Source organism: Engystomops pustulosus, chromosome 5 (assembly GCF_040894005.1).
Source record: "Engystomops pustulosus chromosome 5, aEngPut4.maternal, whole genome shotgun sequence".
Classification (NCBI taxonomy): Eukaryota; Metazoa; Chordata; class Amphibia; order Anura; family Leptodactylidae; genus Engystomops; species Engystomops pustulosus.
The window spans coordinates 201,806,309-201,834,160 of NC_092415.1; the positions used below are offsets into that span (position 1 = coordinate 201,806,309).

At 47.0% G+C, this 27,852-nt stretch overlaps 1 protein-coding gene across 1 annotated transcript in view; it reads left to right on the forward strand.

The window, feature by feature from the left end:
• Window positions 1–26,821, forward strand: part of NXPH1 (neurexophilin 1) — a 269,503-nt gene extending 242,682 nt beyond the window's left edge. The window contains exon 2 of the mRNA XM_072154371.1: window positions 25,866–26,821. Within this exon, the coding sequence (XP_072010472.1) occupies window positions 25,866–26,627 (762 nt within the window). The 3' untranslated portion in view covers window positions 26,628–26,821. The remainder of the gene's footprint in view (window positions 1–25,865) is intronic.
• The last annotated feature ends 1,031 nt before the right edge of the window (window positions 26,822–27,852 follow it).

A 27,852-nucleotide genomic window follows, 5' to 3' on the forward strand; every position in this document is an offset into this window, starting at 1 on the left:
TACTATAATACTGCCCCCTATGTACAGGAATATAACTACTATAATACTGCCCCCTATGTACAGGAATATAACTACTATAATACTGCCCCCTATGTACAAGAATATAACTGCTATAATACTGCCTTCTATGTACAAGAATATAACTACTATAATACTGCCCCCTATGTACAAGAATATAACTAATATAATACTGCCCCCTATGTACAAGAATATAACTACTATAATACTGCCCCCTATGTACAAGAATATAACTACTATAATACTGCCCCCTATGTACAAGAATATAACTACTATAATACTGCCCCTTATGTACAAGAATATAACTACTATAATACTGCCCCCTATGTACAGGAATATAACTACTATAATACTGCCCCCTATGTACAAGAATATAACTACTATAATACTGCCCCCTATGTACAAGAATATAACTACTATAATACTGCCCCTATGTACAAGAATATAACTACTATAATACTGCTCCCTATGTACAAGAATATAACTACTATAATACTGCTCCTATGTACAGGAATATAACTACTATAATACTGCCCCCTATGTACAAGAATATAACTACTATAATACTGCCCCCTATATACAAGAATATAACTACTATAATACTGCCCTCTATGTACAAGAATATAACTACTATAATACTGCCCCCTATGTACAAGAATATAACTACTATAATACTGCTCCTATGTACAGGAATATAACTACTATAATACTGCCACGATGTACAAGAATATAACTACTATAATACTGCCACCATGTACAGGAATATAACTACTATAATACTGCCCCTATGTACAAGAATATAACTACTATAATACTGCTCCCTATGTACAAGAATATAACTACTATAATACTGCTCCTATGTACAGGAATATAACTACTATAATACTGCCACTATGTACAAGAATATAACTACTATAATACTGCTCCTATGTACAGGAATATAACTACTATAATACTGCCACTATGTACAGGAATATAACTACTATAATACTGCCACTATGTACAAGAATATAACTACTATAATACTGCCCTATGTACAAGAATATAACTACTATAATACTGCCCCCTATGTACAAGAATATAACTACTATAATACTGCTCCCTATGTACAAGAATATAACTGCTATAATACTGCCCCCTATGTACAGGAATATAACTACTATAATACTGCCCCCTATGTACAGGAATATAACTACTATAATACTGCCCCCTATGTACAAGAATATAACTACTATAATACTGCCCCCTATGTACAAGAATATAACTACTATAATACTGCCCCCTATTTACTAGAATACATCTATTATAATACTGCCCCTATGTACAAGAATATAACTACTATAATACTGCCCCCTATGTACAAGAATATAACTACTATAATACCGCCCCCTATGTACAAGAATATAACTACTATAATACTGTCCCTATGTACAAGAATATAACTACTATAATACCGCCCCCTATGTACAAGAATATAACTACTATAATACTGCCCCCTATGTACACGAATATAACTACTATAATACTGCCCCCTATGTACAAGAATAAAACTACTATAATACTGCCCCCTATGTACAGGAATATAACTACTATAATACTGCCCCCTATGTACAGGAATATGACTACTATAATACTGCCCCCTATGTACAAGAATATAACTACTATAATACTGCCCCCTATGTACAAGAATATAACTACTATAATACTGCCCCCTATGTACAAGAATATAACTACTATAATACTGCCCCCTATGGACAAGAATATAACTGCTATAATACTGCCCCCTATGTACTAGAACAGTGATGGTGAACCTTTTAGAGGCCGAGTGCCCAAACTACAACAAAGGCCCGCTTATTTATCGCAAAGTGCCAGCACAAAAATTTCATTTGTGATTTATACCCCTGCTCTGTCACAGTTTTCATTGATACCAGCACCCTGAGGACACCAATAAAGCAGATAATAGTCCCTGGTAGTCCTGTCACTTTAAAATAGCTCTGTGCACAGCAAGTCCTGGGGTATCTGGGACTGCAGGAACATACCTGGAGTCTTCTCTGGTGATGGCCTGAGTGCCCACAGAAAGGGCTCTGAGTGCCACCTCTGGCACCAGTGCCATAGGTTAGCCATCACTGTACTAGAATATAACTGCTATAATACTGCCCCCTATGTACAAGAATATAACTGCTATAATACTGCCCCCTATGTACAAGAATATAACTACTATAATTCTGCCCCCTATGTACAAGAATATAACTACTATAATACTGCCCCTATGTACAAGAATATAACTACTATAATACTGCCCCCTATGTACAAGAATATAACTACTATAATACTGCCCCCTATGTACAAGAATATAACTACTATAATACTGCTCCCTATGTACAGGAATATAACTACTATAATACTGCCCCCTATGTACAAGAATATAACTACTATAATACTGCCCCTATGTACAAGAATATAACTACTATAATACTGCCCCCTATGTACAAGAATATAACTACTATAATACTGCCCCCTATGTACACACTGTATCTACTTTACTTTGAACCTCGGTTTAGTCCTGTATAATTTTGTGTCGCTACAGTAGTTTGTTTATGAGCGGCGCAGAAATGATTCCACCATAAATGTCGCAGTATATATAATGTTTCCATGGACAGCTAATTACTAAATCAGGTAGAAAATGAAAGTCAGATCTAATCACTTAATTGATTTCAGTCAGACAGGTTCTTGTCCGTTTCTATTTGCAGTCTGAATGAAGGAATCGGGGAAAAAATGACATTTTGTAAATGAATCTGATTATATATGCAAAATCAAGTCATAAGACGTGAGAGGGCGGCAAGTGTGGTAGCTGAATGATGGATGGAGAGGTAAATACATAGATAGATAGATAGATAGTTAGATAGGAGATAGATAGATAGATAGATAGATAGATAGATAGATAGATAGATAGATAGATAGATAGATACATAGATAGATATGAGATAGATAGATAGATAGATAGATAGATAGATAGATAGATAGATAGATAGATAGATAGATATGAGATAGATACACATACATACACGCAGCCATATGCACAAAAAATATACATGTTGGACATATGCATGCACAGGCACACACAGCAGACACGCACATATACCTGTAGCTATATGAAGGCATATGCATGCACATATACATGCCAGACACATGCACACACAGACACATACACACACATACATGTAGCCAAATGATTGCACTGATACATGAAGCCATATGCATGCACATACACAAGCCAGACACATACAAGCACAAGCATGCATGCACAGACACATGCATCCCCAGGCACATGCACACACACAAATATATTCTGATACATACCTGCCTACATGTAAATTCATTCACACAACCATACATACATTTCTCACATATGTCTGTCAGGCATCCAGTATTCTCAGACGGACTGCGGATCCAGTTTGCAGGCAGCTACATGGAGGCAGAGGGTTACACAGGAAGCTCTACTTTCACTTCCTGTGTCATCATTGGAGCCCAGCACAATCTCCTCCTGTGCCCAGCCCCCTCCTCTCACTGCCGACTACGTCACAAGTGAAAAGAGAGGAGAGGGAGCTGCAGGGGCCCTGGAGCTCCGGATAAGTGGGCAGGGGCCCCTCCACAAGTGAGACGCCTGAGCGTGTGCAGTACAGCACACAAGCCAGGACAGGAGCATGCAGCATGCTACTCCTGTCCTGCATCTGACTGGTGCACAGGGGGCCTGCTGTCAGCATGATATTGAACTGTAACAGCCGTGGCCCTCCTCTCCCTGAGGGCCCAGTCGCAGTCACGACGCGTTCTTCATTATGTCTAGTTAATTCTAAAAAGAATTACCAAAATAACCTTCCTCTTGAGATTCCCGATGCGCCCCTTTTCTTACAAATCCGTCCACCTCTTCGAAAGATATGGCTCCCAGAACTAACCGTGTAAATTAACACCTACCAGCCAAGTGGGAGGTAACTTGTTTTGCTCAGGGGTGTGACTCCCTATAGGTTACCACTAGAGATGAGCGAGCACTAAAATGCTCGAGTGCTCGTTATTCGAGATGAACTTTTCCTGATGCTCGAGGGCTCGTCTCGAATAACGAACCCCATTGAAGTCAATGGGAGACCCGAGCATTTTTCAAAGGGACCATGGTTCGGGAATAAAATGTGTTATTTAATTGAAAAAGAATGTCTTCTCATAAGTTATCAGATGTATGCAAACATCTGCGATCTATTCTTCACTGTTCCGCGTGTATATTATCTCCCGACAAGTTAGCAGATGTGAAGAACAGTGAAGAATAGAATAAAAACAGTGACCACAGGATCATTTAAGTGAAAAACGCAGTGAAAAACACAGTGAAGAATAGATTACAGATGTTCGGCACATCTGCTTACTTGTCGGGATCCGTGCTGCCGCTCCCCGGTGTCTCCACGCTGCCCCTCCCCGAGTGTCTCCGTGCTGCCCCGATGTATCCGCGCTGCCCCAGCCCCATGTATCCTCGCTGCCCCAGCCCCGATGTCTCCGCGCTGCCCGTTCCCCCGATGTCTCCATGCTGCTGCCCGTTCCCCCGAAGTCTCCATGCTGCTGCCCATTCCCCCGATGTCTCCATGCTGCTGCCCGTTCCCCCGATGTCTCCATGCTGCTGCCCATTCCCCCGATGTCTCCATGCTGCTGCCCGTTCCCCCGATGTCTCCATGCTGCTGCCCGTTCCCCCGATGTCTCCATGCTGCTGCCCGGTCCCCCGATGTCTCCATGCTGCTGCCCGTTCCCCCGATGTCTCCATGGTGCTGCCCGGTCCCCCGATGTCTCCATGCTGCTGCCCATTCCCCCGATGTCTCCATGGTGCTGCCCGGTCCCCCGATGTCTCCATGCTGCTGCCCGTTCCCCCGATGTCTCCATGGTGCTGCCCGGTCCCCCGATGTCTCCATGCTGCTGCTGCCCGTTCCCCCGATGTCTCCATGCTGCTGCCCATTCCGCCCATGTCTCCATGGTGCTGCCCGGTCCCCCGATGTCTCCATGCTGCTGCTGCCCGTTCCCCCAATGTCTCCATGCTGCTGCCCGGTCCCCCGATGTCTCCATGCTGCTGCCCGTTCCCCCGATGTCTCCATGCTGCTGCCCGTTCCCCCGATGTCTCCATGCTGCTGCCCGTTCCCCCGATGTCTCCATGCTGCTGCCCGGTCCCCCGATGTCTCCATGCTGCTGCCCGGTCCCCCGATGTCTCCATGCTGCTGCTGCCCAGTCCCCCGATGTCTCCATGCTGCTGCTGCCCGGTCCCCCAATGTCCCCATGCTGCTGCTGCCCGGTCCCCCGATGTCTCCATGCTGCTGCCCGGTCCCCCGATGTCTCCATGCTGCTGCTGCCCGTTCCCCCGATGTCTCCATGCTGCTGCTGCCCGTTCCCCCGATGTCTCCATGGTGCTGCCCGTTCCCCCGATGTCTCCATGCTGCTGCCCGGTCCCCCGATGTCTCCATGCTGCTGCTGCCCGGTCCCCCGATGTCTCCATGCTGCTGCCCGGTCCCCCGATGTCTCCATGCTGCTGCTGCCCGTTCCCCCGATGTCTCCATGGTGCTGCCCGGTCCCCCGATGTCTCCATGCTGCTGCTGCCCGTTCCCCCGATGTCTCCATGCTGCTGCCCGGTCCCCCGATGTCTCCATGCTGCTGCTGCCCGTTCCCCCGATGTCTCCATGCTGCTGCCCGGTCCCCCGATGTCTCCATGCTGCTGCCCGGTCCCCCGATGTCTCCATGCTGCTGCCCGGTCCCCCGATGTCTCCATGCTGCTGCCCGTTCCACCGATGTCTCCATGGTGCTGCTCCCCGTGTTCTTCAATGTGTTTTCACACATATATATTGTTCTTCACATACTATTTTGTTCGGCGCGTATCTTCCGACAGGTAAGCAGATGTGCCGAACATCTGTAATCTATTCTTCACTGCGTTTTTCACTTAAATGATCCTGTGTTCACTGTTTTTATTCTATTCCTCACTGTTCTTCACTGTGTATTTTTAATTAAATGCTCGATCTCGAGCAGGGGAAATACTCGTCCGAGCAACGGAGTACCTTAATCATGCTCGGACGAGTATACTCGCTCATCTCTAGTTACCACCCTCATGGCTATTAAGCTCAGATTCATATATTTAGAGGGTTGTATCTTTTTAATGGGTGGACGGATTTTAATAAAACAAACACCAAATTGATCAGGAGTCCAGTGGCAATCCGATGATTCACTAAACATTTTGGGGGGGCTTCTGGTCCCCAATGAAAAATCTGTACCAGGAACCTCTGCTGTATTGTATTATTTCCAAAACTGGTCTTCTCATAGCGATGAGACAATTTTTGGGCCCACTAAGGCTCCGGTGGCCCTGACTACAGTCCTGGCCCCAGCTCTGCACATATGTTCTGTTATAGTATATGTGCCAGATGCAGTCGCACTCAATAACGTGAGCGAATTCCTACGAGGTCGATATTAATGATGTCATCAGCTGCGCCTAATCATTATGTCATTACAGAATTCACGTCCTCAATCAGATTACACGGCAGAGCAGAGGCTGATGTGTTCTGCACAGCCGCTTCCCTGTCTCACTATTCCTCTAGACAGAGCCAGATGCTTCTATAACCCCTGCAAATGTAGTCAGGGGAGTTGAGTAACCCAAATAAGACATGAACCCCCCCACCAATGTATCAGATGTGCACTGAAGAGGGATCTCCTTCATCGCGGCGACCGAGCAGGAGAAGCTCCAGATACATGAAAATCCAGCACTGAAAGAACTATTTACATAATATGGATACGTGGATTTAGCAGAGCTGGATGAGCAACTCATTGGGGGGGTGACATGAGGAAGGTGAACTGGCTGCATGTTGCACCTCCCAACTTATGTGTTATAAGTTATATATATATAATAAAGAAGTTATATATATAATAAAGAAGGACAGAGGGTATAGCCTTCACTAACCATACTCTCTGTGCCCCTACAGAGAGCAACCCCTACTCAGTACCCCCTACAAAATACAATGTCCCATAAGTGGCCCCTGAAAAATCCCTCTTAGTTTCCCTCATATAGAAAATTGTCCCACTTAGAGTCTCCACACAATTGCCCCCTTGGATTTTGCACAATGAAAAATGTCTCCTCAGTGCCTTCCCACAATATAATGTCCCCCCCCCTTAGTGCCCTCCAAATGCTAATATTTACCCTTTAGTGGACCCACTCAATATACTAGCCCCTAGGTGCCAACTGCATCAGTGAAGATAATTTTCTGTAAATGTCCCCATGCTGTCCCTTCAAAAACAAGATAGCTGTCCTTGGATACGACCAACCCCGTATGTTGGCAGTGGTGGTTGCACATGCGCTATTGAGGCACCCGACCATCTGGATTCAGCATTTATTAGCATAAGATGACTGAAGGACTTCCAGAAACTCCCAGCCATTTCAAATGTAAAAAGTAATTAGTTTCTTTGTGTAAACACTACAGCAGAGGTGGTCGTATCCAAGGACAACAATCTCGTTTTTAAGGGACAACTTGGATACATTTATAAGAAATTATCACATGAGAAAGTCCCCTCTAAATGCCCCTCATTATCCCTACATAGTATAATGCTGCTTTGATGCTGTATAATGCTGCTTTGATACATTTTACAATGTATAATATACATTTTACTATACCCAATCAGATTTAACCTCCTAGTGATCCCCCACGATGTTGGACTATATTATTTTCTCCCATACTGTAAAATGTCCTCTTTTGTGTCCCCAGACAATATAGTGCCCCCCTCCAAAAATGTATATTCTCCCCTCTGTTACTTCAAACAATTAGTATCCCCTAAACTTTACTATGCCCCTTAAGTGTCCCCTAAACAGTATTCAATTGATTAGCTTATATGATAAGACAACCCCTTTAAGGCAGAGTGCTATGGTTCTGGGTCTTCCAGTCCAAACCTTCTGGATAGATTCTTACAGATTTCATAACCTAGACAGAAAATTCCAATAAAACTTTTTATGAAATGTAGAGGTAGTTATAAAAAAGTTATCAGGTCCCCAGTCCTCACACAACAGGCTTATCAGGAACCAGGATTACAGATAAAAGTGACATAAATCCATATTATCACGCTCCGTGGGAGGAAAATGACTTCCAAATCTGCAGCTCCGTACATTTTAAAGTAGAAAAAAACTTCTTAAAGGGGCAAGGTTTCTTCCACCCAGTGTGGATTTTTCCACAGCCAAATTCACGTCATGAGAAACTGCTCTTAAAGGGATTTGCCCATGAAATAAAGTTCTCATATTTTAATCCCCCAGTGATGTTTACACAATAAAGATCATTTTTAACCCCTTACTTTTTATTACAATTTTACTCCCGTTTTATTGCTGTTTTAGCTCCTATCACTCAGTGATGGCCAGTGTAAGATTCCAGAGTGTGAGTGGACACTTTATGATCCTTCTGTGCTATGAGATGCTGTGAGCTGACAATGTGCTTAGATTATCAGGGGCCAGGGTTTATCTACACTTTTGTTTAGCTTCTGAACATCTTTACATTAGTATCTGACACATAGATAGAGAGATGAGAGATCAGAGATGATGAGATTGATGAGATGAATACAACACACAATGACTCTCTGAGCTCTGCTACATCTGAGCTATAAAACATGCAGTCAGCTCTGCTACAACTCCTTCCCCTGCTATAATGATCTAATCTTGCCTGCAACATGTAGATTCAGTCTCCTCCTTGTCAGTAGAATCTGCCTTGCCCGACCCTAAGCCACAAAATTTATGGTTGGATCCGGGGGGGCAACCAAAATAGTATACACCAGGACTGATAGAGATCGGTTGTAATTATATCTGTGAAATGCTGTACAGTGAATTAGAGAATGTGTTATTCTGTTATCCTGAGTATATTTAAGAGTCTTGTCTTCAGGAATAACCCTTTAAGTAGGACGAGTGCACTGGGAAGATGTTTAACTAAACCATTAAAAATAGATGTATCGTCCAGAATTTAGTACCATGGGAGGGCATCCTCACACTGCTTTGCTCTGAGCTCTCTGTGCTTAGCTTTTCCACTGCCCTTCCCTTCTGAGTGACTACCACCCAGCATCCTGTTACATCTTTTACTCAGAAGGGAGGGGAGGGGCTTGAATCAATTCAATGCAGAGAGCACAGCAAAGAGCACAGCAGTGTGAGGTTATGCCCTCATACATCTGTTACACAGGTCACCACCTTATGTAGTAAGATTATCTTTAGTAGATATGTATTTAGCAGAATAGAGGAACAAGATTTTGCTTCGTTCCTGAATGGGGGAATCGGAGCCTTGGCCAGTATTTTTGGAATATTTTATAGTTTTTCCAAAAATTTCATCTGGAGACACCATCCGTCAGTAATATCCACTTTTCTTGTCCAACTTCACCCACTTGAATGGTCTGCGATGTTCTACAGGTGCCAAGATAAGGTCTTCATAGGGGTCATTTTTCTTGACCTTTGACCAAAGAGTACAACAAATCTTTTTTTAACAAAACTACATGTAGAATTTTAATTTTTGGAAAACAAGAACGGAAATCCCGTGAGACGCATATGCAAAGCTGTGACTGTATGTGAGGACCCTGTAAGAATACTAAGAACCCAGTGTGCAGGAAGCGGAGGATTGGCCGGTGGGCCTCGCGTGATAAGACAAGGAGCGTCGAGTTACCTGTCTCATATTTGCATCGAGTCTCCGTCTTCAGTGTCGAATATCTTGGTATAAGAAGTCTATTCCCTTTGATGTCTGATATCTCCTACTTTCACGGCTCCACGATGCCATGGGCCAAATCGGTGGTGGGAGTAGATAAGGGTCATATATTATATCCAGAAAATAGGTTTGAATGGCTGAAGGACATCCAGTTGTTTGAAGGTTTTCACCGTAGAAAGGCATCTCTATAAATAAGAAAAAACCTTCTATTGACTTCAGGTTTTATATGGCGGAAATTTACATTTTCCAAAGGGTCTTCACGGGTTTATAAAGCAGATGTCACCAAACTTTTTGGATCTTCTTAATGGTGGCAAATAGACAAGTCCTTTTGATATTAACACCCATAATCAGCATCTCTGGTCAGGGCCAAGGCCAAGGTGGGAGATAAGGGTGAAATTAATAGGCAGAACATAAAATAAAAACTGCAGCCACACATAGAGCAACATAGGATAGAAATCTGATTGACAGTATCCTGGAGCTCCTGCCTTCATGACTGGAACAGAGGACATCGACAGGGGACGGTGGCTCTAATCCCATGGATAGAAGTGGAACATGTAGAAAGACATCTATATAGTACTGGGTGTTGTTTGGAAGGTGGGGTGCTGGTGACAGGTTCTCTTTAAGCTGTGCTACATCTGAACAGGGGTCAGACGGTAGGTGTTCTCCTTATGGCGAGATTGCCAATTAAGGCCACCTTAAAGGCATGTGGAGACTTGGGAATTCTGAACGGGAAGCTCATCAGATTGTGGCTCATTTACTAAAGGTCGTGCGCACTTTCGTCGGGCTGTGCCCCTTTATCAGGTTTTGCACGGTTTGGACAGGTATTTAACAGGGCTCTGTGCTGAGATTGTGTCGCACGTGTCATTTTTTGACGCAGCTGCGCTGCTTCCATGCGACACAAATTTAGCGGCGTGCCGTCGGATGATCCGACTGATTCAGACTGAGCGCGGAATTTAACATTCAAATTGTGTTGTAAGACAATGCACTTACATGCACCAGGAAGAAGAAGGTGAACTCCGGGGACCTGAGCGGGGAAGCGACACATGCAGGATATCCGGCGCAGGATCTTAGTGACTCCCCGCACAGCGCATTATACACGGACAATGCACTTACATGCGCCAGGAAGAAGAAGGTGAACTCCGGGGACCTGAGCGGGGAAGCGACACATGCAGGATATCGGGCGCACGATCTTAGTGACTCCCCGCACAGCGCATTATACACGGACAATGCACTTACATGCACCAGGAAGAAGAAGGTGAACTCCAGGGACCTGAGCAGGGAAGCGACACATGCAGGATATCGGGCGCACGATCTTAGTGACTCCCCGCACAGCGCATTATACACGGACAATGCACTTACATGCACCAGGAAGAAGAAGGTGAACTCCGGGGACCTGAGCGGGGAAGTGACACATGCAGGATATCGGGCGCAGGATCTTAGTGACTCCCTGCACAGCGCATTTTAAACAGACAATGCACTTACATGCACCAGGAAGAAGAAAGTGAACTCCGGGGACCTGAGCGGGGAAGCGACACATGCAGGATATTGGGTGCACGATCTTAGTGACTCCCCGCACAGCGCATTATACACGGACAATGCACTTACATGCACCAGGAAGAAGAAGGTGAACTCCAGGGACCTGAGCGGGGAAGCGACACATGTAGGATATCGGGTGCACGATCTTAGTGACTCCCCGCACAGCTCATTATACACGGACAATGCATTTACATGCACCAGGAAGAAGAAGGTGAACTCCGGGGACCTGAGCGGGGAAGCAACACATGCAGGATATCGGGCACACGATCTTAGTGACTCCCCGCACAGCGCATTATACACGGACAATGCACTTACATGCACCAGGAAGAAGAAGGTGAACTCCGGGGACCTGAGCGGGGAAGTGACACATGTAGGATATCGGGCGCAGGATCTTAGTGACTCCCCGCACAGCGCATTATACACGGACAATGTACTTACATGCACCGGGAAGAAGGAGGTGAACTCCAGGGACCTGAGCGGGGAAGCGGCACAAGCAGGATATCGGGTGCAGGATCTTAGTGACTCCCCGCACAGCTCATTATACACGGACAATGCATTTACATGCACCAGGAAGAAGAAGGTGAACTCCGGGGACCTGAGCGGGGAAGCGACACATGCAGGATATCGGGTGCAGGATCTTAGTGACTCCCCGCACAGCGCATTATACACGGACAATGCACTTACATGCACCAGGAAGTAGAAGGTGAACTCCAGGGACCTGAGCGGGGAAGCGACACATGCAGGATATCGGGTGCAGGATCTTAGTGACTCCCCGCACAGCGCATTATACACGGACAATGCACTTACATGCACCAGGAAGAAGAAGGTGAACTCCGGGGACCTGAGCGGGGAAGCGACACATGCAGGATATCGAGAGCGCAATCTTAGTGACTCCCCGCAATGGGCATGATCGCCAGACAATGAACTCCTCCGGATTCTTTGCATCCTTTAGAAGGTACCACCCCAATTTTGGAGTTTTCTATTTAGCCTCCACCATTTCTAAAGAATACATTTAAATATTTTTGGTTCTCGGCTGTCAGATAGGCGGAGTCAGGTTCTTTGTTTCAGCCCTGATCTACCCATATGACAGTAGGAAGCCTAGTTTGTAATTTGGGTGCAGAAACAACACTAAAAATATTTTAATTAGACTTTCTAGTGTCGGATGCGGGGTCTTCAGTGGAACCAGACAACCTGGCTCCACCCATTTGACCCCTAAGAGATTGCTCGGAAATGGACCAGAATTAGTTGGGGTTGGTCCTCTCTATAATGATAGATATACTTACCTGGATCCTCCGGGCATATCCCCCGTCCACCCGACCCGTTATCTTCCCAGACCGACCCAGACTCATAGAACAATAGAAGTCACCAGGTGCCAGAGGATTGACTGAAGCTATTAGAATAGCTGAGCACGAAGAGTAAAGTGCAGCAATGAGACGGGAACAGCAGCTACATCAATCCACAACCTTCTAAAATAGATTTCTTATTTCCAATGAAGCATTGATGAATTGTACTCAGGTAGAGCCACTGCATGGAGGCGGCATCTCTGGAAAGTCATTTCTCATCTGACTCAGGAAATTGATGAATGGCACCGGAGATGATAAGAGGATCCTGGAATTTCATGTGTTGTTTCTAAGGGAATATGAAAAAAAAAGTTTACTAGATCAACATTCATGGCTAAAAAATGTATCGATCTATATCTATATATGTTTGTTGGTTTCAAATGATGTCATACAAATGCAAGCTCATTTTTGATGGCCATGACATTGCTGATCCTGAGTTACATCCTGTATTATACTGCAGAGCTGCACTCACTATTCTGCTGCTGGTGCAGTCACTGTGTACATACATGACATTACTTATCCTGTACTGATCCTGAGTTACATCCTGTATTATACCCCAGAGCTACACTCACTATTCTGCTGCGGGTGCAGTCACTGTGTACATACATGACATTACTTATCCTGTACTGATCCTGAGTTACATCCTGTATTATACTGCAGAGCTGCACTCACTATTCTACTACTGGTGCAGTCACTGTGTACATACATGGCATTACTTATCCTGTACTGATCCTGAGTTACATCCTGTATTATACTCCAGAGCTGCTCTCACTATTCTGCTGCGGGTGCAGTCACTGTGTACATACATGACATTACTTATCCTGTACTGATCCTGAGTTACATCCTGTAGATCTTTTATTTAATATAAAAGTAAAAAACATAACAAATACAAACAAAACATAATATACACTATATACAATATATACAATCTCTTACCTGCTGGTCCAGCCCCATTCACACCTAGTAAAAACAATAACTTACAATACACCGAAATGAATGAACACCAAATACCACAACCCACACCCAACCGATTATCACAACCTAAACCAAACCAATAAACAATAAGACAAACCACACCCGCAAATAAACAAAAATGACTATAAATATACATAAACCCACCCCACACCCTCTAATAACAAACCACCCCACACAGACCACATCCCACACCCGTTTTTTTTTTTGTTTTTTTTAAAATATATAATAAATAATACACACAACACTACACTAAACTAAATCCCTCGCCCGCACCCTCCCCTTCCCCCCAGACACTGGTCTAACGTCCAAAGTTTGCGTTAAGTAGTCCAGACCAGTGCCCAGGGTCATAGAGTCCAAGGTCAGTTCATAAATCCCAAAATCCCACCACCATCACCCCCCTCCCAACCTAACACTAATCCCAAACCCCACTATACACAATATATACAATATATACAGTATTTACAACATAACAAAGAAAACAGAATACAAATAAAACCTGAACAACATAAATACAAACCACATAAAGCCCAGGTTCAGCGCCTGCAAGCCCAACATCACTACATGCCCAGAACACAAAACAAAAATCTACTGTGCAGCATCAGCCCAACACCAGGAGAGGAGATGACAGACTAAGGGACACTAAAGGAGAACCCCCTCCAAAGGAGAGAGGCCCTCCCCGTGCCCAGCCTCTCATACTCCAGAGAGCGCACCTTCACCAGGTCACCCACAATGTTCCTAACCACCTCATCCACCGGGAGGATTTTACGCTGCGTCGATACTAAGCACCGTGCGTTCCACGTGTGGTACCTGACCACTAGGCTGACTAGGAATAACGTGCAGCGGTCCCGGCCACCCAGGCCTCTGAATGCTCCATAGGCCCACTCCGCATAGGAGAGACCGGCCAACCCGGGCCAATGGATGGAAGCGCCCACCCGGTTGTACACCTCTGTGTTAAAGGGGCACTGAAGCAGGAAGTGGTCCATGCTCTCCAGCAGGCCACCGCACTCCTCCCGGGGACAACCCCTTTCCTCAGAGCTCCTACACTTCAGATTGTCCCTCACACACAGCTTTCCATGGAAGCAGCGCCAAGTCACGTCCCAAAACTTCAAGGGGATCCTGATGGAATTCAATAAACTCAAACCCACCCCCAGATCCCGACTTGGGCAATCCCTGAGGGCCAGAGGCTTCTGGAAATGGGTCAACAGAACCCTCTTGTCAAGGACTTTCCTCGACATGGTCCTGATCTCCCACATTCCCAGACCCCACCGGCGAATCACCTTCAGAACCGGGGTAGCGTAAGACGGAAGATGCCCATGCGGTGTGCGGAGATCCTTCACTTGCCCTCCTGTCTCCCATTCCTGGAAGAAAGGCCGAAACCATCCCCTGCAGGAGTATACCCACGGAGGAGCCCTCTCTTTCCAGAGGTTTGCTACATTGATCTTAAGAAAGGTATTCACTAGGAACACCACAGGGTTGACCATACACAACCCTCCTTGTCTCCTCGTGCGGTAAGTAACCTCCCTCTTGATAAGGTTCAGCCTATTCCCCCATAACAGCTGGAAGAACAGACTGTAGACCCGAGTCCAGAGGGGTTCTGGCAACATGCACACACTGCCCAGATATATCAGCAATGGGAGCAGGTAAGTTTTGATCAGATTAACCCTTTCTCTGAGGGTCAAAGACCAACCCTTCCACTGGTCCACCTTCTGAGCGGCGATCTTAAGCCTGCCGTCCCAGTTTTGCATGGGGTAATCCCCCTGGCCAAATTCGATGCCGAGAACTTTGGCGGAGTCCTGGGGCCCTGGAAGAGTGTCCGGGAGATCAAAGCCTGGATCCCCCTCTCCCAGCCAGAGACTCTCACACTTATCCCGGTTGATCTTGGACCCAGAAACCTCTGAGTAGCGGTCAACCTCTGACATCACCCATTGCGCCTCCCCTCCCGAGGACACGAAAACGGTGACATCATCAGCATACGCTACCACCCTTAGAGTGGCTTCCGGTGCTGCCCGATCCATCCCGACTCCCACCAACGGCCCACGATCAATCCTCCTAAGGAATGGGTCGATCGCAAACACGTACAGTAGTGGGCTCAGAGGACAACCCTGGCGAACACCAGACCCAACCTCAAAAGAGCGGCCAATCCAACCGTTCACAAGCGGGAAACTCTCTGCCCCTGCGTACAAAACTTTCAGCCAATTGACAAACTCCCCTGGCAGGCCATACCTCAGAAGGACAGACCAGAGGTACTCGTGGTTAACCCGGTCAAACGCTTTTGCCTGATCCAAGGACAGCAAGTACCCCTTCCAGTTACCAGCCCTGCCCTGCTCCACTGCCTCCCGGACACAAAGCACAGCACTAAATGTACTGCGGCCTGGAACAGAGCAGTGCTGGGTCCCCGAAAGGAGCCGGGGTGCAAACTGCACCAGCCGATTAAACAGCACCTTTGCCAAAACCTTTCTGTCCGTATTGAGAAGAGCTATGGGACGCCAGTTCTCAATACGAGATCGGTCCTTACCCTTTGACAGAATGATCAGGGCAGACCTCCTCATTGACTTCGGCAGAGCGCCCGAGGAAAGACACTCATTGAATACCTCAGTCAAGAGGGGAACCAAGGCGTCCTTAAAGGTCTTATAAAACTCGGATGTTAAGCCATCCGGACCCGGCGATTTCTTGAGGGCGAGCCCTTCAATCGCCAGGCTGACTTCCTCTTCCCTGATCACTTCGGTCAAAACATCAAGAGAAGGGTCTACTCCTGGCTCAGGGACAGTTTCAGCCAGGAAAGCCGACATCACATCCCGATCTAGATCCTTCTTGCCCAAGAGGTGCGAGTAGAAGGATCTGATGACCTCCAGAATCCCTGATCTGGACCTTTTCAGGGATCCCGTACTGTCAACCAGTCCCGTGACAACTTTACCATTCACTGACATCTTGCAGTTTCTGTAAGGGTCGGGCGAGCGGTATTTCCCGTAATCCCTCTCAAAAACCAAAGATGCGTGTCTATCGTACTGACACCTCTTCAGCAAGGATTTCACTCTGGAGATGTCCTCACGACTACCTCCAGTCGAGACGAGATGCTCGAGTTTCCTCCTCAGGCCCTGATACAGGCGGTACCTGTCCAGACTCCTGAGGCTCGAGAGCTGGCGGAAGAATCTCGCCAGCCTTTTCTTGAGCATCTCCCACCACTCTGACTTACTGCTACAAAGGCCCAGCAAAGGTACCTGGCTCTGAAGAAAGTCCTCAAACGATTGTCTTATCTCCGCTTCTTCCAGGAGAGACGAATTGAGCTTCCAGTAGCCTCTTCCCATCCGGGGGGTCTCTGTAACATTCAGAGAAAACAAAATTAAACAGTGGTCGGAGAACTCCACCTCAACAACGGACACTGCTGAAGAGATGGCTTCCTCCTTTAAATAAAACCTGTCTATTCTAGACCTGCAGCTACCCCTATAATAGGTGAACCCCGCGTGGCCTGGGGTGTGCCGGATGTGGACATCCACCAGGCGAGCCTCACTAGCTATGCTATTAAGAGCGACGCTATCATAAGTCAGCTTGTCTCTGGAACCTCCCCTATCCTGGGACCTCGTGACAGCATTGAAGTCCCCTCCAAAGACCACCTGCCGACTTGTAAAAAGGTAGGGCTTGATCCTCATAAAGAGACACTTCCTGTCCCACTTGGACTGGGGACCATAGATGTTAATTAGGCGAAGTTCTTGTCCCTTCATGAGGACATCCAGGATCAGGCACCTCCCCATTTCTAACTCAATAACTCGTCGGCATTCTACCGGTGCGGTAAAAAGGACCGCCACTCCGCTATACGGCTCGGCCGCAAGAGACCAATAGGAAGGCCCGTGTCTCCATTCCCTCTTAGCTTTAAACACGGCCGCCAAATCTGGCAGCCTGGTCTCCTGCAAAAATAAAATGTCGGCTTCAACACGGCCGAGAAAATCAAAGGCCGCAAATCTAGCCGCATCAGACTTAATGCTGGCGACATTAATGGACGCCAGCGTCAACGGAGTGGGTGCCGCCATCATGAGTGATTGAGTTAGACGGCTTTCTTTTTACCCATCTTACCACCACCCTCGGGAAATGAACACCCCCTTTTTAGACATATTGTGGTGTCCATCTCCCGCACCTCTGATGCTTCAGGGGCAGATCCAGGACCTGCCCCCTCATCCTCGTCTCCAGACTCTGGGCCAGTCTCCCCTCCTGAGGACCCTGACTCCCCAGGGGGAGACTCGGCACCTCCTGCAGGCTCCGCCACCTCTGGCCCTTCGCCCTCAGCCCCTCCATCGGCAGGAGAGGCTCCATCCAGGGCCAGGAATCGATTTGAAAGTTCGACCAGCGGGGGGTTGGTTGCACCTTCCTTGGGTACCTTAGTCAGGGTGGGAGAAGATCTTACACCTCCCTTCTTTTTACCCTTTTTCTTCTTTTTGGCGCCACGCTTACGCTTTTCCTCTAGCCACGCCCTATTATCCTCGTCCATACTCTCATAATGGGAGGAGTCTGAGGACGTGGCACCTTCCTCTCTCTCGATCCTCCTGACCTCCTCATCCAGTACATCATCCCCTGGGGCCTCAGCGACAGGTGTGGTCTCCAGGACAGCGCCAGAGGTTGTCCCAGTAGCCCGAGACTCCCCCCGCTCTCTCTCCTGTTGACGCTTCTCTAGACGCCTTAGCTGGGCAGGCGTCTTTTTCCTGTCTTTCTTCCCTGGCCCCTCCATTCCTCCGCCTTTGCTAGTCCCCTCCCCAGCAGATTCAGCCTCATGGCTTTCATCCGCTGAGGCTGAGCCCGCATTAGCGAAGGAAAGAGGACAACGACTGTACGGGTGACCGAGATCACCACACAGGTTACACCTAATCTGCCCTGTACAGGATGCAGCGAGATGGCCGACACCCCCACACAACGCACACTTCTGCACGGTGCAGTTTGCGCTGAAATGTGTGGGGTCACCGCACCTGTGACACAGCTTAGGCTGCCCCCGGTAGAAGATCAGGATCCGATCCCTCCCCAGGAAGGCTGATGAAGGGATGTGGGCGACTGAATTACCTGAACGCCTCAACTTCACCATGAAGGTCCAGGCCCCTGACCAGATACCATACTCATCACGATTTTTCTCGGGTACTCCCATTACCACTCCATAACGATTTATCCAGGTCATGATGTCAAAGCAAGATAGTGATTCGTTACGGGTAAGAACGGTCACTTTCTTGAGTTCGCTCTGGCGGGACACTGCTTGCACAGCAAAGTCCCGCCACTCGGGCTCGTTGTACCTCAGCTCATAGTTGGACCAGAAGAGCTCAAGCCCCTCCGGCCGAACAAAGCTGATATCAAACTCAGATGTACCATAGGGATGGATCAAGGCAAAGATGTCAGCCGCCTTGAAGTCCATCTTCAGCAGCAGCTCAACTACCCGTGCCCGAGGGGGACACATATCACTGCCACGCCACCGAAGACGCACCACATTCCTACGGTTAGCACCCGGCCCGGTTGTCGGGAGCGACCATGATGTCTCCCTGCCTCTTTGCTCTCGGAAGGCAGACAGGCCGTGCCTCTCTATCCAAAACGACAAATCAACCTCCTGCCCCGCTACATTGATCGTCCTTTCACCCTTCTGTAAGGCCTGCAGGAGGCGCCGTTGCAAAAAGCCGTCCCCAGAGCCCAGAGACGAGGATGATGGAACCCTACTTCCCCCAGCAGCGACACTGGCATAGCTCTTAACGGGGGCCGCCACTGGGGGAGCAACCGGACCAACCCCTGCACCCACCACATTAACACTACCCACCTGCATGTTACACCCAGCCGCGCCACTCACACCCCCAGTCCCTCCATCACTCACCCCCAAAGCTGGAAAAGATTCAGCACCACTCACACCATTCACATTATCCACCACAACATTACTGACTCCACTCACACTGGCTGGACCAGCAGCAATATTAGCAGACAAGACCACCTCCGCATCTTCAGGCACAAGGGACGGTCCCCCCGCAGCGCATCGCCCAGAGGGAACCCCAACTTGTGTCACACTTGTGCCCTCCGCATCATCGGTAGCAGATGTTATTTTACTTTTCTTAGAGGAAGGTAGGAGTCGCCGCTGATCTTTGGCTGGTATGTGGCACCGCTGATCCCCACCTTCCTCAGCACTCCTCTGCAGACTGTCTCCAACACCAACACAAAATAAGACTTTAGGTTTGGGAGGTCCGGAGCCCTCAGCCTCAGCGACCCCTCCACGCTGCCGCCGCTCCATAACCAAGTGATCAGCGGCAACAGCATGAAGAGGCGCCGAGGCACCTGAAGCTGCCACCAGTGCCGGGCTATCCCCCCCTCCCACTGGGGGACGCACCACAGCACTGGATTTCGATGGTATCGCCACTGCCGAGCCGCCCTTACTGTCCGGCCTCGCGGCCGATGCCTCCCCTGCTCCCCCACTGTTACCACAAACAGAGACGGAGCCCATCGCCACATCAGATGTCACACCTGTAATCTCCCCGCTCCCTGGCACTGAGTCCACTGCAGGACCCGCGCTGGGCTGGGTAACGGGGCTCGCACAGTGAGCTGGCCCTGCGGCCGACTCGGGTTTTACGGGGAGGGGGCTGTAGACTAGACTCACCACTTCCACGGATTTGGTCTTCTTCTTTCGTGGTTTGCTGCCCCCCGGTGCATCCTCCGGCAGATCGTCTCCAAAAGTAAAGTCCTGGAGGTGCACAGGGGACTCGAGCCGTCTGATCTCCTCCATCAGCGCCCCTCCCTGGTGGCTGTCACTATCCTCACCCGGGCCGGCAGAACCGCAGCCAGATGACATAGCCGCTTGTCCTGCAGGGGGCCCACTGCACGGCACCGGGCTTTCCTCCTCCATCTGACTCTCTGGCTGAAGCCCCATCAGCCGCCTCTGCTTTTCCTCCTCCATCTCCCGGAACCGCTCATCATTAAGAATTTTTTCTTTAAACGGACCGCTCCTCTCCAGCAGATACGCCTTCCTCTCCTCCAAGGCCTGGATGTCAGTCTGGAGCCTGGAAATCTCTGCCATAATCTGCTCCTTCTTCCTCTTTGGGGCAGAGCTTGCCCTGGCATGGGCGCACCTGAGCTCCTCCCGCAGTCTCCTCACCGTCTTGCTGGCTTCTTCATACTCAGAGAGGTGGCCCAGAGCCCGGGAGGCATAGGTGGAAATAGACTCCCGGGTCCTCAGCATTCCCCAGCCCTCTTCACTGAGGTCAGCCTCACCTCTCTGAGCACTCAGCTTTCCTGCGGTATCCATCTTTCCCGAGGTACCCAGCTTTCCCGAGGTATCCATCTTTTCTGAGATCTTGCTGCTTTTTGAAGCCTTAGCTGGCCTGGGGGTACTTGGAGCAGCATTGCTGCTGTTCCTTGCAGATCTTCTTACCCCCAAGGCTTCCGCAGCGCTAGCCGGTTCCTGGCTACCCCTGCCTCCCGCCGGCCTAGACCGGGAAGCAGGAGCCTGGGACTTGCTGCCCTGGCTCATGCCTGGAAACCCACTCCCTCCCTGGGAGAGGAGAGAGCAGGCCCCAGGTGGAGGTGGTTTTCCCTGGAGCTCAGGAGCAGCAGCAGCACACAGCCTCTCACAGCAACAGACAGCTAACGAGGTAACGAGCTCCAGAGATGCACTCACTATCTGCTGCTGGTGCAGTCACTGTGTACATACATGACATTACTTATCCTGTACTGATCCTGAGTTACATCCTGTATTATACTGCAGAGCTGCACTCACTATTCTGCTACTGGTGCAGTCACTGTGTACATACATGGCATTACTTATCCTGTACTGATCCTGAGTTACATCCTGTATTATACTCCAGAGCTGCTCTCACTATTCTGCTTCTGGTGCAGTCACTGTGTACATACATGACATTACTTATCTTGTACTGATCCTGAGTTACATCCTGTATTATACCCCAGAGCTACACTCACTATTCTGCTGCGGGTGCAGTCACTGTGTACATACATGACATTACTTATCCTGTACTGATCCTGAGTTACATCCTGTATTATACTGCAGAGCTGCACTCACTATTCTACTACTGGTGCAGTCACTGTGTACATACATGGCATTACTTATCCTGTACTGATCCTGAGTTACATCCTGTATTATACTCCAGAGCTGCTCTCACTATTCTGCTGCGGGTGCAGTCACTGTGTACATACATGACATTACTTATCCTGTACTGATCCTGAGTTACATCCTGTATTATACTCCAGAGCTGCACTCACTATTCTGCTGCTGGTGCAGTCACTGTGTACATACATGACATTACTTATCCTGTACTGATCCTGAGTTACATCCTGTATTATACCCCAGAGCTGCACTCACTATTCTGCTGCTGGTGCAGTCACTGTGTACATACATGACATTACTTATCCTGTACTGATCCTGAGTTACATCCTGTATTATACTGCAGAGCTGCACTCACTATTCTGCTACTGGTGCAGTCACTGTGTACATACATGGCATTACTTATCCTGTACTGATCCTGAGTTACATCCTGTATTATACTCCAGAGCTGCTCTCACTATTCTGCTTCTGGTGCAGTCACTGTGTACATACATGACATTACTTATCTTGTACTGATCCTGAGTTACATCCTGTATTATACCCCAGAGCTGCACTCACTATTCTGCTGCTGGTGCAGTCACTGTGTACATACATGACATTACTTATCCTGTACTGATCCTGAGTTACATCCTGTATTATACCCCAGAGCTGCACTCACTATTCTGCTGCTGGTACAGTCACTGTGTACATACATGACATTACTTATCCTGTACTGATCCCGAGTTACATCCTGTATTATACTCCAGAGCTGCACTCACTATTCTGCTGCTGGTGCAGTCACTGTGTACATACATGACATTACTTATCCTGTACTGATCCTGAGTTACATCCTGTATTATACTCCAGGGCTGCACTCACTATTCTGCTGCTGGTGCAGTCACTGTGTACATACATGACATTACTTATCCTGTACTGATCCTGAGTTACATCCTGTATTATACCCCAGAGCTGCACTCACTATTCTGCTGCTGGTGCAGTCACTGTGTACATACATGACATTACTTATCGTGTACTGATCCTGAGTTACATCCTGTATTATACCCCAGAGCTGCACTCACTATTCTGCTGCTGGTGCAGTCACTGTGCACATACATGACATTACTTATCCTGTACTGATCCTGAGTTACATCCTGTATTATACTCCAGAGCTGCACTCACTATTCTGCTGGTTGTGTCCTTTGATAATTGCCTCCTCTGTGTGATTACTATACAATTCTGGCATGTAAATCTTTTTTACTTATTAAGTCTATACAACTAATGAGAGTCAGTCTTAATTAATATACTTATTAGCAGTGATTACTCTTTATTTTCCTCGTGTTTTCGTTATCCCGCTTCTCCTCATCCCAATTCTCCATTTGTACCGCACACCGTCGCCGTCCTCGGAGCTGCCAGATTCTTCTTACATTTGTATTGCATTAAGTCCCATTATAAGAGATTACTTTGCAAATCCCTTCATAAAGGATAAGACACCAAGAAGGAGTCGGGGAAGTAAAGCTCTTCTTATGCGCAGCGCATGAAAGTGGTCCCAACGCTCCGAGACACAGCGGTGCCGGAGACGTTGGCTGGCAGATTCTTAAAATATAGGTCTGTCAGACTCATAATAGATTCTTACATTATTTGATTCACAGTTCATCTTAGAAACGTTCATATTTTAGAAGAATGTCAGAATTCTCTGCGGAGCCGATTTAGGCCTCCAACGGGAGGAGGTCCACAAAATAATCTTGTAACCTTACAAGAGAAATAATGGGATCTGTATAAATATTTTGCACTTTTGTGATGGGGAAAAGTGATAATTCCCCTTCCAGAGGGACATGGCTCCCAATGTCTTCTCTTCCCGATGGGTCGTCGATGATGATGACATCACATTCATTGTGCAAGTAACACCTGGGGTCATAACTGGCCTCAGCAGCCAGATATCAAGCCAAGTATTGTCCCAGACAGTAGTGGATTACAATATGGGCAGTTTGGGTGGTAGCCGGAGGCCCAAGTCTTCTAAGGTGCCCATGGCCACCCAAATCACCTACCAAATTTTAAACTGAGGACCTTCACCTATGAAATTGTTGTACATCTTTTCCGACTCTCATTACGCATGTACTTAAGAGCTAATTTAGGACCTTTGAAAGTCCTCCAAAGGTGCTGAAATGGCAGCTTGAAAGCATCAGAAGGGACACATCCTCCATTCCCCAAAAAGATGATTCTAGTACCAGATGTAGGAAATTATTCCAGACTTGTAGGGGCCTTAAAAGTAATACAGCCCAGGGCTCATGTCTTAGGCTACATTCACACTGCTGTTGCCCGCCCGTACTGTACCGTAGCGGGCAACGGCAGTGCACAGGGAGAGGAGGAGGAGGTGAGCTCCCGTAGGGCGCCGTGCGCCCATTGCCGTCTATGGAGGACATATATCGGCCGTATATACATCCTCCATACGGTAGTGTGAATGTAGCCTTAATCCGCGTTCCCAGACATCATGTGGAATGAATGTGATGTTATTACTGGTAACAGTCACAAATAGAGCCAGCCACGCATTACAGATGGGTAGGTACAGGTTGGATTAATAATTTTTGTGTTTCCTAAGGATAGACCATTAATATTTGATCCATGGTGGGCAGTTGACCAGCCCTTATATCAAGCAGCACTTTGCGCTACATGGGCATTGAGTTAATGGCTTCTGGCTCCATGACCACTGACGGCAGGTCTTGGTTTCCCACAATCAACTAATGATAGCCCATTCTATGGATAGCCCATTAGTTAGTTATTCCTGGATAACACCTTTAATAAATTGCCTATTGAGTTTTGGTCACCAGAAGCCCAACTTGAAACTGGTTGGACACATTGCTAATCGGCACTGGGCGCATCAATGTGTTGTAAAAAGTACTGGTGTCATTGAATGTGGAAGGGAAGACTTTGACTATCTGAAGTCAGACCTGACGCCAGCACCCGGCCAACCCGGGCAAGTGCCGGGGCCCCGGGGGCCTGGAGGGGCCCACTCGGGCCCCCGGATCAATTGTGCCAGTGTCGCTATAAGACACTGGTACAATTGATCACCATCTGGATCAATTACTTTTCTGCCTCTATGCTTCGTGGTTCTCACAAAGTGGCGCTCCGCACTGTATGCGACGGGTCTGAAGCCGGCGCACATGATGACGTCATTGGATCACATGTGCAGCTTCAGGGCCGGTGCGTACTGGAGGCCCAGGCCAAAGTCAGAAGGCAGCTGCAGGGGGGTTAGTGTGTATACTGGGGGAGGAGGGGGGGTCAGTGTGTATACAGGGGGAGGAGGGGGTCAGTGTGTCTACAGGGGGAAGGAAGGGGGTCAGTGTGTCCGCAGGGGGGGGGTCAGTGTGTCCGCAGGGAGAGGGGGACAGTGTAGCCACTGGAGGGCGGCCCACGAAGGGGCCCACTGAGGCTCTGTCGCCCAGGGGCCCACTAAAACCTGGAGCCTTCCCTGGTCATAGTTCTAGTTGATCCAACTGTCCACTTTTGGGAGAAGGCAAGTATCGCTTCTTGGCCTTTTGGCTAAGATCATGTGTAGTAGGAAGCAATATGGCGGAATAAATATCCAATACCTGAGCCAATGAAACCGCACAAGTGCTATAAGTCGTAATATTCAAAGAAATCTTTCAAGAAGTATTTTGTGGGTGTCTCAGCAGTTGAACCCATGTGGGAATCTCAACAGTAGAGATCATGAGATTCTACTGAATTCATCTATTATTTCCAAGAATGTCTGCAGCTAGCAGAAGGATCAGGTTACATGCTTCACATTGAAGTCTATGGAATAGGAAGGGGTAGATATCAGTAGGTTTTTTTTATCTTGTCCAAGTGTTTTATTAACATTAATACTACTCTCTGCTCCTCTATAATGTCTTGTAGGTTGCCTCAGCTGCTTCCGAGTCGCAGAGAGTTAGGAAACACAATCTCCTGTTTTTTATATGAATTGTCTATTGGAGACATCATAGCAGCTTTAGGACAACTGAGAATGAGTGATTGAGGCTTCAAAGGAGAAAACTGCTAAAAATGCACAAAACATGTTGCATAATGGCCAGAATTGGTGTAACTCCCCATTTATACAAGTATAAACTTTAAATATAACACAAATTATGACCCTCCACCCCCAGAATATACAATTGCATGTACCATGTATTTTAATAAGGCATATGAAGTTGGGATATGATCTTAGATTAAAACTTTCATATCATTTTCATTCCTTTGCAGGTAATATGTGCAAATATAACCGGTGGTGGGAAACTTGGAAATTTAAAATCAGGAGGCTCCATATCCACACTAAAGCATATATGGACAGAAAGTAACAAAGACTTGTCAATCAGTCGACTCCTATCACAGACTTTTCGTGGTAAAGAAAACCAAACATCCCTGGATATGAGATATGATACTCCAGAGCCGTACACAGAACAGGAACTCTGGGAATGGCTGAGGAACTCGACAGATCTTCAGGGACCTCGTTCCAGATCCAAAAGGCGGCCAATCGTTAAGACGGGAAAGTTTAAGAAAATGTTTGGCTGGGGGGATTTCCATTCCAACATCAAAACTGTAAAGTTAAATTTGTTGATAACAGGGAAAATTGTGGACCATGGCAATGGAACATTCAGTGTCTACTTCCGGCACAACTCTACCGGTCAAGGAAATGTGTCCGTGAGCTTAGTCCCTCCCACCAAAATTGTGGAATTTGACTTGGCTCAGCAAACGGTGATTGATGCTAAAGATTCCAAGTCCTTCAATTGCCGTATCGAGTACGAGAAGGTCGACAAGGCTACCAAGAACACTCTTTGCAACTATGACCCTTCAAAAACATGCTACCAGGAGCAGACCCAAAGTCACGTATCCTGGTTATGCTCCAAGCCCTTCAAGGTGATCTGTATTTATATATCCTTTTATAGTACAGATTATAAACTAGTACAAAAGGTGTGTCCTGATTACAACTATCACAGTGACACGCCCTACTTCCCTTCTGGTTGACCATAACATGTATGCAAGACTTACCTCTAAGGAAACCATAAAAACAAAAGGTGACTGGGCTGGAACCGTATCCAAGAAAGTCCCATCAATTGCCTGGAATGTGTCTACATAACAAATGATAAAAAAAAACCGAAAAATTACAAAAACAACAACAACAAAAAAAAACTTTTGTATTGGAAAGTTATCAGATGCAATTGACCTCCCACCTCCTTCCCCCGATCCCGCCGTAGTCCATTTACTAGGTGTAACTCACTGTGGAAATAAAGGGAACACACGCAAACACGCACACAAGTCTAAGTGTCGAAAAAACATAACATTTCACAAAAACATTCAGATGGAACCAAAAAGGATTAGCCATACTGAAGTCTGTATTGATGGTATGGAAATTGCACCCTCTTACAACTTGAAACCATTGTACAACTTTATCCCAGGAGGTATTGCTTATTCTAGAAGATGATAAGTCTAAATTTTACAATTTAGGACAATGTTGTATCTTAGGTGTGTGCCATTAGGACGAGTCCTCCCGGTAACCATGAGAGGCCCAACGAACATAAGACAAAAGGAGGCACATTGATGATGGTGAATGGAGTCAATTGGAGCCCACTTTATATAAAGATGGAAACCCATTTACAATTTACATTTCCTATCGGGTCAACCGAGAACCTGTCATGTTCTTCTTCCTGAAAATCGAAGTCTGAGAAGTGTTGACCTAAACTTGTGTAAGTTGTGAATGGTGTCCATCTTTCTTACAGTATATTGTATACTTCAATATCCTAGTCTACATTTGTATGAATGGTTTGTATTGTATATAGTTTAACCAGTGTTCCTTGAGCAGCTTCTTAATATAACTAGTAAATGTCTCCGCTTGTTATTGGTTAAATTACAATCAGAGGATTTGAGGATTTCATGTTTATCGACTTAGCTGTAAAACTTCATAAATACGAGAGGACATAACTATGTATAAAGCATTTATTCTGCTAAGTATTGTCGAGAGCTGAACATATACAACATTGAAGTCTGTATGCATTTAGATATTTTATTTCTGGAAGAGAACATTAAAAAAAAAGGTGAATTGTATATAAAAATAAAATACATAACGTTGAATTAAAAAACAAAAAGTGGAGTCGTCTCAATCGAAGAATGGACTAAAAATGTACCTATGACCCAATAATGGGTTAGACTGGTAAATAATACTTCTATATGGTGACAAAGCAAGGATCCAGTT